General features: G+C 43.1%; 2 protein-coding genes across 3 annotated transcripts; one reads left to right on the forward strand and one right to left on the reverse strand.

Moving 5' to 3' along the window:
• The first annotated feature begins 4,579 nt into the window (after positions 1 to 4,579).
• LOC112574000 lies at positions 4,580 to 11,143 on the forward strand. 2 transcript variants are annotated; one of them, XM_025254768.1, is made up of 3 exons: positions 4,600 to 5,145; positions 6,363 to 7,167; positions 11,035 to 11,143. In XM_025254768.1, exons 2-3 carry the CDS (start codon positions 6,800 to 6,802, stop codon positions 11,096 to 11,098), a joined length of 432 nt encoding a protein of 143 aa, XP_025110553.1. In that variant the 5' UTR covers positions 4,600 to 5,145; positions 6,363 to 6,799; the 3' UTR covers positions 11,099 to 11,143. The 2 variants fall into 2 exon arrangements, with proteins under 2 accessions (XP_025110552.1, XP_025110553.1); XM_025254767.1 differs by lacking the exon at positions 11,035 to 11,143 and having other exon boundaries at positions 4,580 to 5,145; positions 6,363 to 7,399.
• Positions 11,144 to 11,277: 134 nt separating this feature from the next.
• On the reverse strand, positions 11,278 to 16,456 carry LOC112573999 (beta-1,3-galactosyltransferase 5-like). The gene is made up of 2 exons (XM_025254766.1): positions 16,287 to 16,456; positions 11,278 to 15,933 (listed from the first exon to the last, which is right to left on the reverse strand). The coding sequence occupies exons 1-2, from the start codon at positions 16,373 to 16,375 to the stop codon at positions 15,477 to 15,479; spliced, it is 546 nt and encodes a 181-aa protein (XP_025110551.1). The 5' UTR covers positions 16,376 to 16,456; the 3' UTR covers positions 11,278 to 15,476.
• Positions 16,457 to 16,770: the final 314 nt, after the last annotated feature.

Raw genomic sequence — 16,770 nt, forward strand, 5'->3', positions numbered from 1 at the left:
ATTACATGTTGACACGACCCTTTAATCAGTTTACTGAAGGCGTAACCTTCAATGTACTCACACTAACCACTTACCCCCGCTCCCCCACTCCCCCTACACACCCCCCCTTACTCCACCCCCCCTCCTCCTCCTTACCACCCCCAATCCCCCCTCCACTCCACCTCTCCCCCCTCACCCCCCCTCTCATCCACCACCCCTCCCCCACTCCCCTCCTAATCCCAACCCCAACTCTTAGCCCTAAACTACCCCTCACTTTTCCACCCATCACCCCTCCATCCCCCCCCCCGGTCATCCCCCTCCTCACCCTTTATTTCCACCCTCCTCGACATCACACTTATCTCTTCCTCTAATCTAAACACACACACTTCTCTCCATCCTCCTCCCTACTTCCTAACCTATCCTATTTCTCTTGTTCCTTCTTTCACATTCACCTCTCTCTCTTCCACTCCACAATTCATCTCCCCCTCACTCACACTCCACCATAACATATCCTCCTACCACAGAAAAAATTACTCCCGACCTAACCTTCACCTATCACCCCCATAAACTCTCTCCCATACATCCTCTCACTCCACCATTCTGCCTTATGTGCCACCCACCCTCCACCACCCCCCCCCCTCATCCTCCACCTAACCCCCACCTTTACTCTACCCCCATCCTCTTTCTTCCTCTCTCCTCCCTTTACTCCACTCCCCTCTTCTCTCACCACCTCTCTCCCATCCCTCCACCCCGACTAATTCACCTCTCACCTCCCCCCCCTCCCAACTCCCCCATTATAACCACCTCCTTACAACCTTCCATCTACCCTCTCTCCAATTCACCTCCCCCCCCTCCATCCCCTTGGACCCTAAAATCACCCCCACAACAAAACCCCTCTACACACCCCCACCACCAGCTACATAACAACCTATAAACTAAAAACCCGGTCATTCATCCTAATAACACACTCCAACAACCCAAACACACTTTTCCTCCTCACAACACAAATGTCCTTCACTCTCAAACTCGCTCTCCCCACTCCCCCCCTCAACTATCCTCTCTGTACACCCCTACCACCTCTCCAACCCCTTATCTCTATCCCCCCCACTCACCTCTTCCTCTCTCCCTATGTTTATCTATCCCTCCATCCACCCCCCCACCCATCCCCCACCCCCCACTCACCCCTCTCCTCTCCCCTCCACAGTTTACTTTTTTACTTGATTCTCCCCTCTTAACAATACCCGCTCCTCGTCCACTCCCCCTCCCTCCCTAACCCCCTATATCACCCTTCCCCTCTCAATCCTCCCTCCCTTCTTTCTCCTCCACCTCCCCCCCCCACCCTATCCCCCTCCCCCTCTGGTCTTCTCCCATCTTCAATTTAACCCTCATCCCCCTTCCCTCCCTCCCTCCTTCCTTACTCTCCCCCTCCCATCCTTCCCTTGACCCTCATTCACCTAATCCCATCTCCCTCTTCCCCACTATTCTCCTCCCCACCCCCCCACGAAGTGCCGTCGACCAGTTCGACGCTTGCCAACGGTGTAAATTTCTACGTATGTTGACCGGAGAGGTAACAGTTGTATATGCTGAAGCATTTCACGACCTGCACCCACCCGAGATGTCGCGCCTTCAATACACGGGGTAACAAAAAATATAAAATACAAAATTAAGAATAAGTGGGCGGAAAGGGAAACCCTGGGGCATGACCTAACCCACTGATAGCCCTTTCCAAACCAAACATAGCAATAATATAGGAAACCCCTCGGTACCTGTACTCAACCATAACTGCGGGCTTAAGTGGTTTATCTGCAAGGACTAGCCACGCCACTCCGCCACCATCCTCTATGAGAACAAAAAACTAAGCCCCCAATAATGCCTTTTTTTCTCTCAATTTCCCGTCTAACTCAGCATCTAGATTTTTACGCACGTTAAAACATCAGCTCACAATTGTTTGGTGGTATCTTACGGGCCGGCCATTTTAAGTGACCTTCCATGCCGGGCGGACTAGAGTCTTTCGTGGATACCTCGAACTAACATATAGTCAAAAGTTCTAAGAATTTATATACACAGTTAGCAAATAAAAATGAAAACACTGATTGGGCTTGAATATATACGACGAAATATGTAAGATTTCTCAGGCCCGTCTTGGCCGCCCCCGAGAAAATCATAATAAATGGCGTTATTCCAAAGTGAGGCAGAAAGATTGGATTCTAACAAGCTGTGCGGGCCCTCACGCACGATCACACGGTTTTATTGGGATCTAAAGTCACTTTTTCCTCAGGATATCTCGTCTTTTATCATTGACAGCACGCTGCATACAACATTTACGTATCTAACATAGAGCCTACGATTAATTTATTTGTAACGTTCGTCAATAGCGCGGGGATACACACCCCTAAGATGAAACTTTTACAAATTAAAATAAACTCGCTTCCGCCTGCCCCTAAGTCACGGCCCTGTATGTAAGATGTTTGAAAGGTAACTTGGACAAAAGTCTCATGTCTAGAGTGTCATGTGCTTTTCTAAAACAAGGAAGTCGGGTGGGCGAAAGAATTAAATTAACTACCACTTGGTCTGTTCAATCTAGGAAATAATTAGAACATATCTTACACAGTCCAGCTCGTCAAATTAGAGAAGTGGAGTAGACACTAGTCAAACAGAGTCGTTTGTTACATTCCGTCTCACTAAAACATTCATTTGAGCTGGCGAGTATGATACAGAGATGCGAGTGGGAATCGAAAACGAGGCTGATATCGGCTTGACGTCACAACCAACCTGTATCGGCTAAAGCTCCATTCCACTCAGCGCCAGTAAAAAGTTCTGGCCACGGCTGATAAACATAGCTGGCTGAGGTCTCCAAAGACTCACAAAGTAGAGAGAACTTTACCGTTGATCTCCACAATCGAGGATAAGGGGGGCGGGGTAGCGAGAACGAGTCACGCAGACACAATCGCCGCCATCTTGCTAGTCCACATCATCGCTGTGATCTCGCCATATACAGCATGTGCTAGCCAGCATCCTTTCGAAGAAGGGTCTCTTTGTTGCACAACGACAACAAGCGATAACCGGCTGGTGGTTTTTTTTTTTTCCTCACCCTATTCTGGACATTAATATTTCATCGGCGCGACTACGACAGATCTTTCCTAGCGGCTTCTGTGGGAGTTATGGCTGCCTGCTTTCCTCATTCAAACGTGAACATCATCAAAGAGTGTCGGGGACAATGAAAACTCTGGCGATCCAGGCTTCTATTTCAATACAATGTGGTAACCTGAGATTCGTATCAAGCAAAGCCACTTAAGCACATTTGTGACTTTCATTTTTTAACTGTTTATTAACCACCCCCCGGCCTTCGAGCCTCTTATTTTTTTAGTTATAATTCACGATCTTATCAATCAAAAATTGCAGATAAATGTGTAAAGTAGGAGTTTTTGCAAGGTTGTAAATACCAGATGTAAGTCATGGTGAAGTTGGCTGTTTCTCATCACAGTCGTCGATGGAGTTGTACAAGATTTCATTACTCCACACAATGTCAGACTTGTTCATGTATAATGCAGTGTGACAACATGCAGTTCGGGAATTTTCGATCAGACGTTCGTGTTGTTTGCTTTAAGCCTGCTGGTTATCCCAACGCCTTGACTGGCATCGACCTCAGGGGCAGACTTGGCCAAACATCCTTTTTTTTTCTCTTTTAATCAGCTGCGGATCTACGGATGATGGAGTCTCCAGAGAGGAGCTGTATCCCAGCAACCCTCGCTTTGTATGTGGGCAAGAAGGTACGCTAACCGGCGCTCACACACTTGTACAACAAAGAGAAGACAGATATTTTATTATAGTAAAGTCATCATCATCGTCATCATCATCATCATCATCCATCATCCACCATCCATCCTCCATCCATCCGTCCATTCATCTTCTATTCATTCATTCATCCATCATTCATCCATCACCATCATCATGAAGAAACAAAGCAGAAAATTATTTCAATACCTCAGAACTAGTTTATTTTTTACTCTCTCCGAGCTAAAACCCAGCGCACTCTACAAATCTCTCTCTCTATATATATCTAATACCGTATGTCATTGCGTCGAGAGCCCTCATAAAGCTATTTGAAAGGAAAGAGCAAATATTGCCATCAAACTTTCAACAATTCCCTTAACGACAAGGATGTGTTGTGGACGAGTTCAGCACATGGCGAAGATGAATGAACAATGGCTCGAGCGCTCATAAATGAAAAGAGACTTCAGGTGTCCGGTTGTAAATGATAGCAATAGAGGAACAGCCAATATTGGGAGCTCATATCAGGAATTTGTAAAGTGATCGCTAAAACAGTGGAACTGGAAAATTTTAGTGTGCTGTGGACATATTGTCATGAAACATGACTACATACTATATCGCAATGGAGTCCTGTTTGTATTCATCTTCAAACTCCTGCTCATGCTGAACAGCTAGTGCAGCCATTGTGATTGAACAAAACTGCAGCGTGAGAGACAAATACAGAATTTCTGTTTGCAAACTGTATTAAACAATGAGTGGAAGTGGGAGAAGACAACCAGAGACAGCAGGAGGTCATCAGGTACAAGAGATATTCACGGAGGAGATTGCAAAGCAATCGAAGCATGACGATCCAGGCTTCAAAGAAGGGAATTTGGGGAAATGTCTGGCCTGGCAAATGAAGACAAAAATGAGTGAATTGCCCTCATCGTACACTGGTGACGTATGTCATCACGGCCCAGCGCCAGCTCGCCCCAGCATCGATTGTGTTCACGTGGCGTGAAGATCGTCTGTGCACGTCGCCCGGCAGCAAGCGCGTGCGCAGTCACCCACACGAGCTCTGCGAAGTCAGATGTTTGTCTCTCTGTCTCTTAAAAAAAAGTTAATGCGTTGAGGATTTACGGGGGAAGTTCTGCGGAGAGCTCTCAGTTGCAGACGTTTATCAGACGACCTTCGGACCAAGGGGAAAACCAAAATTAAGTCCAGGCGAGCGGTCGGATGGACAGAGGAGAGTTTTTGCTCGAGAAAAGGCGTGGAAGGACAAAGTGGAGGTTGTGTGGACTGCATTTAACCCTATCCACATGGCCAGCCCTGGGTAACTGGACGCCATCTATTACCAGCTGGATTGGTGAACCTTGACGACGTCAGCGACATGATGCAGACATGGAGCAGCACTTGGTAGGTGACTGTTGGTGCACGTGCAGTGGGAAGGCATTCTGTTTGTTTTAAAATAGTGATTGTTACAGAAAGAATGAGTGGAAGGATAAACGAAATAAGGAACAAACGAAGGAGGGAAAATAAAAAAATTAGAAGGGAGATGAAATTGACTTGCCAATTAACATTTGAATTGACGTCCAGAGACGAAGGAAGAAAGAAAAAAAATGGAAAAGAAAAACATACATTCAGAGTCGACAAATGAAGAGATAATGTTATGTAATATTTGCAGGAAGTAGGTAACAAGGTAAAGTGCACGTCTGTTAAAGTTTCAATAGTCGCAGTCCAGTCTCTACAGTACAATGTACACAGGATACTGTTATTCAGTCTGTATATATAGACTGGCTTAAACCATCAGTCCGTTTGTCCATCCAGTGGGATTGCTGCTGACAAAGGCTCAGACGATGAGTGTCAACGACTGACGATGTTTATACAACAACGTGCTGTTTATACATCACCGCTGATTGTTACCATAGTGACTAAGACTGGGACTTTTTTTTTTGCCCGACTTAGAAGCTGAGACTTTTTTCTCGATATTGTGCATTGAATACATTGAAGACTTTTTGAACTAGCATGTTCGTCGTTTTTGTTAACGGAAATAGGAGCATCCAGAACTGGTTTGCCTGCCTATCTTTCTCTCTTGTTGCTTTTTCTTTCCTTCATTTAATTTATTACGTATATCATTTTATATTTGTGCGTGTCTGAGTTTGCATGACTTGTATTGTTTTAAATTATTTGTGTTGTATGTTAAATTCTTTTAATATTTGTTCTGTGTATAATTTTGCTACTGCCTTTTTAAATCAATGGTCAATGATATGCTCGATTCATATAAATATGTTTTTTGCTTTCTTTCATTTTTGTTTCGTTTGATTTTTGTTTTATTTCTTTCTTTTTTCTTGTGTTCTTTCCGTGTTTTTTTTCGTTCTTTCTTTCCTTTGTTGTTGCTTTTGTTGTATTTATTTGTTTTCTTTTTTTTTTCTGGTTATGGTGACACAGAAGATATTGCGTTGAAACAAATCTTTCGTGGAAACGATAAACGTTGATGTGAGTGAGTTATTGCTCTTGTTGCCTATTGTCTGACCTTTAACCTACTTTGAGCGTGAACGTCATTTTTGTGTCGTCATGAAATATTTTACGTTAATCGCTGGAGTAACTGACGTCACGCCTAAATCTGATTTCAGGTTCTGCCATCTCCGGGGATCTTCTCTCCCCTTGAGGCGGCTGAGAAAGATTTCTGTCTGCTGGCATTACGGGCGTGTCTGTAGCTATCGCTGAAGGACAAGTAAATATTTTCACTCATCACAACAACAAAAACAACAAACAGCAGAATTTTTCACAGGACGAGCGCCTGCTTGAGCATAAAAATCTTCAGCAGTGTGTTGGCGTCAGTGTGAACAAGGACGGCTACTCAAGATCCGTAAGTCTGGTATTACTATAGGTGGATCCTAGTTTGCTTCACGCGGATCTTGGAGATCCATTACATTGATAGTGACGAGGAGTGCGAAGAGACATTTTGTGGAATTCATCTTTTCACTCGTCGTAACGATAATAATAACCCGATAATAAAAGGCAGGGAAGGTTTCGACCGAAGACGCGTCGGTGAGTTAGGTAAGAGTAGATGACAGGGATCCACAACATGGCCGCGCCGCGCAAGTCGGTCTCAAACGCCACTAGTGGGCGGCATAATTCTATTGCCAGCCGTATGGCGTTGGAGGACAGTCCCTCCTCCAGCTCAGATGAAGAGCTGACGGAGAAACAGGCGCAGCTGGAGCAGAAGATGCAGGCAGAGGCTAAGGAGACGCTCGCCGCGCGGCTGGAGGAGCGGCTGGCGTCGTCGGAGAACCGGCAAGGCCTGCAGTCTTCCAAAGCCATGCTGCAGCACTTGATGGAGATGTGGAGGCAGCAGCTGTCCGACTCGTTCCGTCCCTCCGTGGCGCTCAACCCCGAGATGACGGCGGAGAACAACCTGGCGCGGGTGCAGGAACAGTATCCCTCCGACCACAGCTTGCAGAAAGTGAGGGCGGCGGGCGTGGTGATCGAGACGGTCAGCCACATGAAGCACACGGCCGCCTCGGCTCACACCAGCACGCACCTCTTTCCTCACCAGCACTTACTACACGCACCACACGTACACCGCTAGCTAGATGACCCCTCCCCCAACTTGGACTCTACATTGAATGGACTGCTGGTAGACAAAGCTTGCGCGTTAAATGCTAGAACGAAGCTTTTGAGAATGAGCTGCCGATTTCGCTGTCAACACGAACGGGAAGAGCTCTCGCGTTGACGGAGGTTTAAAATCGAATACTTTAATGCTTCTGGGGGTCTTTGTCTTATTGGCTTTAATCTGGTTTTAGGAGTGGTGATCAACGACTTCTGCCGAAATAAATAAGAAAGTGACCAAGCAGAAAATTTCTGGTAAATATACTGCTGGCTTCAAGAATTTTAGTACAGGCCGTTCTTGACCAACTGCGGTTCAGGATAATGGCTTCCAGTGGGGTCGCAGAAAGTTTACCATTTCACAAGAGGCTAAGCGATGGTCTCTGGGGACTTGTACTCCATTATATACGGTTTCATGATTCCACTACAGGCCAATCGTCGTGTTCATAGCACGACAATAAACCGTGGTCTCGATGGTTTACCTGTAGCGAGGTAGAGTGCTTGACTTATTTTATTTTTGGTGTAGCTGACTGCATGAACCTTAATCATGCAGCGGGCCCGTGAGCTGTGTTCTGTAGACTTGGTCCCAGCCCGCGTCCCTCTGAGTGCTTCATTAAGCGCCCTTCACAGGGTTCATATGAATAGAATGAAGCTGGTAGTCAAAGGGAATGTAGGATCTGCAGCAAAAGTATTTATTACCTTTGACCTCCCGAAAAATCAAACAAGATGGTTTGGTCTTCGTTGCTTCGTCACTTGACCTTAAAATGGGGTCAGATTTTTCGTGCAGCCTCAGACTAGTTTACATCCACCCTAACCACTTGCCTTCTTTGACTTTCTCGGACCGTGTGAGACTGCCCTTACGTGCAATGAACTTAGTTGTTTTTTGAAATATAGATTTGTTCCTTTGTCTCTCCGTTTGTCTGTCCGTCTGTCTGCGTTTGTTTGCGGTAGAGTTTGGATAGTCGTATAGTCTTGATTATGAGCATGTTGACCTATGAACCCAGTAGTGTCGTAGAGGGTGACAGTTGGAGACGAATTAGCATTGCACTACAGAAATATCCTTGAACCTTTGTCACTGATGTTTGACTGTCACTCTCCTGGCCATACACTTTCAACATCAACATCAACTTCAACTCATAGCATTGTGGCTAATTATTCTGTCCAAGCACTATACCGTGTCTGATTATTAATCATATAATGATAGCAATGTTTGAGGGGAGCGTAGCCAAAAAGAAAAATAATTTTGGTGGTTGCTTTGTTTTTTACCTATGTACCGAAAAGGGAATTGAGAAAAGGTGGAAACACCGTCGTTATGATGGATGTTGTTTAGACATACAAAACATGTTGATGTGTGTTGTCAGGCCATTTAAGTGTACAAAACACGTTGGTGTGTCATTGTGTCCAAGCATCCCTTTGCCAGACAGGTGCTCCATACATTTGTCTTACCGTGGTTAAAATCTTACAGGCTGATTGTTTTTTTACATGTTATGTAAATCATGTGGCAAAATAATGGACATTTTCACCTGTAAAGCAGAATGAAGACTATATATATATATAGTTACTGTCACAGTGTCGTGTAGGAATTACACTATTTATATGGATATAAACAGACATAATATAATTTGTAGGTAGGTAACGCTGCTCACTAAATCAGACGCGGCCCCACAGGGTCTAAGTACTAAAACTTTGCCAAGGTTGTAACTCTGGAATTAGTTATTGGATGATGTGTTTATACCATGTTTCATGTTTGTTAAGGTCATTCTTAACTGGACACATAAAGACAAACATGTGATCAAGTGTGACAAAGTGTTTGCATGACAGTAATATCAAAGTGCTTACAGGACAGTCGTATCAAAACTTTGTCAGAATCGTTCTAAGGTTTGTCCATGTTTGTTATGTTAAGAAAGGCTTTTAGTCTTTGTCCGATACTTGCATGATAGTTGCAGTGGTTGTTAAACGATTATTACAAGCATGCTTTGTGCACGATTATTGCAAGCATGCTTGTTACAAGATCAGTGCATGAAGTTTTAGTGCAAAATCATTGCATTTATGTTTATTGCGCACAAACAACAAATCGCTATGCATATTGTTGTAAGATTACTGAATTTTTATATTTGCATTGAAGGTTTTCGGTATCGTTTCTGGGAAATTTATCTTACCCTCACGTTTGTCTTTTCTTTTTTTTTTTTTTTTTTTTTTTTTGTTGTAATTCTTGGAGTTGTTTTCATGTTCGTCTTTGAGAATCATATTTTTTTACTTGCCATTTTGTCGTTGACTCTAAGCTTGGCTCACGATTCCGTGCATGTGAAACATCATCAAGCTTTGCTTAATACCCGCGAATCTCATATAAACTTTTAATAGACTTAGTGTGGGCTGTGTTCTGCATTTCTCTTCTCTATTAGGAGAGAGAAAGAAAGACCCCTGACCACACCGAAGAAAGCCGTTGCCCAATCTCTATCGTCCAAATGAAACATTCGTGTTCTCAACGTGAAACAGTCGCCTTCTCCCCAAAGCCCGTTGTTATTCCTTTGAGCCGACAATTACCGCTCCCCACAATACATTAGCAGACCATAGTGGTTTCTCTTACAGATCAAAGCTGCCACCCCACCCACCCTCCGTCTCTGGCTGGCTCTTGAGGCTGCGTGCCTGCTCTCCATCACTATACATTCTTCTCTCACTCCCTTCCCCGCTGCGTCGTGTGACGTGCACAATTATATTTGCATTATGAGCGCTTTTATTTTGGAGGAGGGAGAAAGTTGGATTAGAGGTGTGGTGGGGGCACACCAACTTCGTTTCTCCATCTTGATAAATGTGGTAATTGTAGATAAATTACCTCAGGTTTTATTGTAATGGTAGGGTCACGCGGAGGGAATAAAGAATCAGAAGGCGGTGTTTAAGAAAAGGATTCTTAATTTATTGCTCATGGATGCCCTGTGGACACCTTATAGCATTACCTGAAGATGGCGAGAGTCTCGATTTGTGTGGCTAATGCATTTTTTTTTTTTTTTGGAGGAGGAGAATAATATAAGAAAAAAGAAGTTTGTTTCAAAGAAACAGGACTGGAAGGGTACACATGGGGTTGTAAGTGAGTTTCATCGTCTGGCAGAGACTCTCTTTCATGTGAACTTTGGGTAGGGTTATAGAGAAAACAAGCAACAGCGAAGGAGAGTGCATGAGTGTGTATCAGTTACCAGGGGTCGGGGGAGCCTGAAGGGACTGTGTGAGTGAACACCGGGTGGCACGTGGCTGCTGTAATTAAAGCTGTAAGAGGTCGACCACGGCACTCATGCCCAACTGCTTTCAGTAATAACATTGAGGATTAAGTCTCCGTTTTCATCGCTAACACGAAAAAAGCATTTTCTTGCAGGTCGTATCTAAAGAGAGCGCTTTTGTTTTGTCTCGTTTCGTTTTCTTTGGGGAAAAAATTGAAATAGGTGGACTAGCATTTGCATTTAGATGTGGACAGAAAAATGGGCCCTTGCTAGAAATGTCTTTAAAAGAAAGTTTTAATAATGTAATCCAATGTCGATTATGTGGAGTAGAACTGTTTTATTCAGGAAAATGATATTAACGGGAACATTGTAATTTGATCATGATTGTTATAATGTTATCTAGCAACATTGCCTATGTCAAACATGTCATGTCAAACAATGTGTATCCAAAATGTCGAAGGTATTTTCTTTAGCCATTTAACAGCTTCAAATCCGTGGAGGAAACGCCAAAAAAAAAGAACGAGGACATGAGAAAAAGACCAAAGTAACCCGAGAGCTTATTAGTGAGTAAATAAAATTCTGGTCTTCATTAACTAGTTTCATCTAATTTGTAACTAAATGTGTTGCATTCTTTCTTTCCGTGCATGTAGTTCAAGCAAGCAAGCAAGCAAACAAACAAATAAGACAAACAAACGCATTAATTCAAAAGCTGTCTACATTTTTTTGGCAACGGGTGACGAATGTGAGAAGATCTGTTTGATAATGACATCAACAATATTTATTTACCCTTGTGGAAAGAATACACAGCCAGAGTTTGTCAATAATAAAAGTACATTAATTTTACAATCACTCATCCACAACAAATGATAAAACAGATAAATTGGTCATCTAAGTAAGAACATCTTCTAAAAACAAATGACATAAGACTATGTCTGTTTGTCTATGAATGGTTTATTTTGTGAGCTCTTTGGGTCCATTCAAAAAGATTAGCATACAACACATTACAGGACAAATATTTAATACACAATAGATGAAAAATATCTTTAGCGTAGAACAGTTTTGTCGCTAAATATAAAAACGTGGCAAGGTTAGAGAGTATTTTTTCATTTTTTTTGTTGTTGTTGTTGACATCAGCAGTTTAAAGTTATTCGGTCTAATGTAAACCATTTTGGGAATGAAACTTTTTCTTAGATCTTTCAGACATGGACAGAATAATATAATATGAAACGTATCCTCTTCGTTGATGAGACATGTAGGGCAGGTCTTACATTATTGTCAGAATATCTTAAGTCATGTGACATAAAGTCTGAAATTCCAAATCGAAGTCGCATGCATGGTTGTGTGTGTGTGTATTCGTATTGCCTTTTGCTGAAGCTGCCATCGTGTAGCTGCTAAGGGGAGTGGTTTTTCAGTCTGAACGTTCCAGATTCGTTTTTCAATCGAATTAAAAAAAATTCTTTGGCATACATACTTTGTTTTCACTCTTTTTTTCTGGAGAGCTTGTGTGTGTGTGTTTAACGTGTTATGTGGACATCTGTAATTAAAATAGAGTTGGGGGTTTGAGCATTAAGTTTTGTATTTTAGTTTGGGTTAGGAATAAGATTTTGATGTTCGCTTTTATTTTGGAAGGAATGATCAAGCAGAATAAACGTTCAAGGTCAAGTTTCGTAAAGCTAAAATCCGCGTTTGCTCGCGCATGCGTAGTGACTTAAGTCAGTGTGAACAAAACTCGTTTCAAAACTTGTGGAGAACATGAACATCACTCTTGTAAGTGACTATTTCCTTCCACTGCAACTTGGCTCCAAGAGTCTCATCTCACGAAAATCTCGTGAATCCCGAGAACCTCGTCAATTGTCTTTAGCTACGCAAAGCCTCGTATTAATGCTTTACTCAGTGCAGTCTTCGCAAGTATCTCTGGGGTCCTGTAAAATCTTATTGTCTTTAATGAACAGCTCACGAACTAGGCTTACATACTCAACGGTAGGATTGTTCAGGCGTGTGTTGGCACCGTCAGCGGGATGAAGCTGCTACAGAGATTAAGGACAGGGCATACACTAAGGATTTGTATGTTATATGTTTCATATGTGTTATGTATATTAGTATATATTTCTTTATTATAACATTACATCATTCACATATACAAATACCAATAACAAAAACAAACTCACCCAGTCCTTTTCTACTTTTAAATTTCTAATGAAAAAAGTCAAAGTTTATTCTCATCTTTTAATATGAACAAGAAGAATTTGTTTATGTCCATAAAAAATCCCTCCAAAACAAAGAAAGAATCCCCATGGTGTTCACGAAGATCAAGAATGGAAGTGCACTACGGTGTCATAGCTTGTGCTCGTCAGGTTCCCTAAGGTAAGAGCAGGTCATGATGTCCACGTTTCAGTACAAGAAGGTCAGGTTGCGGTTACATCCGAGTTCTTGGCGGTATTTCTGACGACCGAATAGTTAGGTACACCGTGCAAGGCCAGTGCATAGAGGTCGTTAACAGGTCATGAACAGTCTTTGAAGGTCATTAAATGTCACAAGACTGGCACAGATGCCGCAGGAACTTACCACCCCTTGACTGAGGAGTGGACTAATCCGACATGGAAATGATCGGCAGGAAGAACACGAGATCTCCGTACGTCGTTATTTTTAATGCAGGCACATTGTCTTTTACTTTTATAGTAGAGACACATGATGGATTTGCGAGGCTTCGTAAATTATTTATACCATTGCAGTCATTCGCCTCCTACTCACGCACACAGACGCAACCGCGAGAGCACGTGCAAGATCTGGGGGACAAGGGGGTGGGGTCAGCACTGGCGCTACAATGGCAGGCTGTAGGTTTTGGACGAGCAATGAAAATATCGAATTACCGGTAGCAAAAGAAACTGTTCTTACACCGACTTTGGATGAAGGTTAAAAACCTGGGGCTGGATGCACAACAAGACGCTAGGTGCTAGCTGGAGAGTTCATGCCAAGCAGATAAAATCCTCTTGAAGAAAAGCCATTTTAGCCTACTGGTTCTTGTTAACCATTCAGCTAGCGCCTAACAGTCTGCTGTGCACCTGGACTCTGCCCAGCTTTCTCTTCATCAACAAAAACTGCTCTGTAAAATATCTTAGTAAAAATATATTTATGTTAAAGACTGGAAGCGGTAATTGCATAGTAATTACAGCATAAAAGGATAATGACAACTAAGTCCCATTGTCACCGGGGCGGTCCGGTTAGCCCCTGTCACCAATACAGGAGGGTTGACTGTCCTGGGTTCAGCTCTCGTCTCGGGCATACTGTTCTTTCTCTACATGTGGCATCTGTTTACAGGGTTAGCTGCCTTGCCATGATATAGACCGTTGCTGGATCGGAGTAAAACACCAATTACCCCTTGTGACTGAGCAACATATGACAACGAGAGCGCAAAGGAAAAAAAAAGGCAAATCACCGAGAAAACAATAATCACAGTATGTAGGACAAAATGGCGGTGTTAATTAAATCAGCTGAGATATGTACACCCTTTGATTGCACAGTAGAAGCAGTAAAGAATCGCATGTATCTCCCACTCGTACAATGTGGATGATTCATGCACGCCGCCACACAGCTGTGAATAAACTTCAAAAATGTGGAATCAAAATCTGTTCTTTGCATTGCATCTGCCATAATCTGAATAAAGCTTAGGGTTTTATGCATAAATAAAACATCGCTAGAAGTTTTAAAGCAAGGTCTCTTTCCCAAATAGTTCAAAGGGAAAATATCCACCTTTTAAAATAGGTTTTTAGGGAATCGCAAATCTCGATGTGAATGCATTCTGGAACATCATTCACAACGAGGCACAACAAACTGGGTGGTATTGGAGTCTATAAGTTATCACTAACCAGCCATCGCTCTCTATGCCCTTTATGAGCAATATCTTGCTAAGAATATTTTAGCAAATAAAAATTTATTTCACAGGAAAACCCACTTTGCTTCAAGCTTGACTACAAATGTTCACAAAACAGTTTCATTTCTTGTCTTGTTGCTGCGTCGAAGGAATATTGTTGCATATTAACTCCAAACTTAATAATCTTGATAATCTCAACCAATAATTTATAGTTTAAAATGACATCTACTCAATGGTTGAGGAAGAAAATCTCAATGCAAATAGTTCAACACTAGTTAAGTGCTCTCGAGACATTTTTGTTTTCTTGAAACTTATAAAACATTTAAGGAAACAAAGGTTTCACTAGCATCACATTTACATGAGAGGGAGCGGTGGTAGGCAGTCAATCACAGAAAGATCACATCCCCCCTAACATCAGGTTCTGTAAGGGACTACATTATTCAAGAGAAGGGAGACAAGATCAGAAAAATCATTTTTCCATGGCAAGGGAGGTAACCTCGTTTGACAAGAGCGTCTGCAGCAGCAGAGTTCACGCCCTTTGTTTTTCTCTTGCAGAATTAAAAAAAAATATATATCTATACACCATCTTATTTCAGTGACATCATAACATTGCATACCAGAGAAACAAATTACAGTAAATACAATCGTGTCAGATGAAAAAATTGCATACTACCTACATTCACATAATTCCTTGAAGTAAACATGCGGGGGCATATGCATATACAGTCATGATTTGTGGAATAAATATGACAGATGAAATCAAAAGTTCAACCCATTCACATGCAGACAACAAGTGAGCCTCCCTGGTAAGGGTTCTTTACAAATATTCATTGCAAGTCATCCGTCATCCAAAAATTATGTAAAAATCTGAATTACCCACCAAGAACAACTCCCTTCCTCTCCTTCCTCCTCATCCCCATCACCATCACCAACATCACAACAAAAATCATAAACTGCAGCTGAAGGTAGGCTGTCAGCTCTCATCAAACCATTCTTTCTTTGTGAGCAAAAGATCGTGTCACTGACACTCGCTGAGAAAATATCTGTCAATCGTGTCACGGACACTTGGCTGACCAGATGTCCAGCAGCCGCTTTGCCGACACCTCGTGCACCGTTACCGTTTCCGGTGCACGCAGTACGCATGCTTCTGCATGAGCGTGGTAGAAACCCGGAAGAGGTTTCAAGACAAAGTTGCCCCCGAGCTCTCTGATGCACAGGGACACGTACACGTCCTCCAGGTGGAAGAAGGGTACATCCGGTGACACCCGCACTACACTGCGCGCCACGTTGAGGGAGCTGGTATACGCTGTGCCCGAGCAGTACCCGGGGTAGAGCGGCTGCGGGTACGACTTAAAGGAGGCATACCACTTGGAACTGGCATGGCGGATGGGTTCCGCTTGAGAGCGACAGTTACCTCCGACTGCAGTCTGCAGGTTCTTCTCTTCCTTCTGCAGCAGGTTAAGTAGGGCCGGGACATTCACCCACATGTCGTCGTCAATTTTGAGGAAGAATCTGTAGGACAGACACGTGACTCGTCAAAAGGTCAAATAGTTTAGTTTAATACAATCAAAACAAGTAATTCGTCAGTTAAAAAAAAAGTTTTTTGTTTGTAAAAGATGAGTCAGCAGGATGAACACAAGTGATTAGTCAAAGCAAGTGACTGTTCAAGAGGGACAACAAACAAACAAACAAACAAACAAACAAAACAAACAAACACACACACAAACACACAAACCAAAAAAAAAAATTAAAGGATAAAGAAACAAAAAAAATATTAGAAACAAAACAACAAAAATACAAAGGGGAAACAAACAAACAAACAAACAAACAAACAAACAAACAAACAAACAAACAAACAAACGAACCTGATATTAGGACAATGTTTGAGCAGCCAGTGGAAGCCCGACAGCGTCTTGAGCGTCAAGTTCCCGTAGCTGTCGATGTAGTCATGCATGACGATGTCGCCATACTTAGCTGCTCCTCCTGCACACTGCGCATGTGCCGGGCATCACGTGACCTTCCCAGCAGAAAGACGTGACGTAGTTTGGTCGCCGTGTTGTTCTGGGTGAAGGACGCCCACGTCTGGCGAATGGCCTGCCGCCTTTCTACAGCTGAGTGCGTGGTCAGCACGAGCATCACCAGGTCGAGCGTGTCATTACTTTCAGTCTTGCACACGGCGTCGTTGGTAATCAGTTCCGGAAAGTCGGTGAGAAAGCATTTCCGACACTTCTCCGGACGGACGCCCTCGCCAGAGGATGTCTCTCCCGGCTTCAAGGTGGTCAGGACGACATTACTGTCGTTCTTAGGACGGCCGAGGCTTCTTGCCAACGAAGTGTTCATCAAGGAAGT

The sequence above is a fragment of the Pomacea canaliculata genome, linkage group LG10 (assembly GCF_003073045.1).
Source record: "Pomacea canaliculata isolate SZHN2017 linkage group LG10, ASM307304v1, whole genome shotgun sequence".
Taxonomy (NCBI): Eukaryota; Metazoa; Mollusca; class Gastropoda; order Architaenioglossa; family Ampullariidae; genus Pomacea; species Pomacea canaliculata.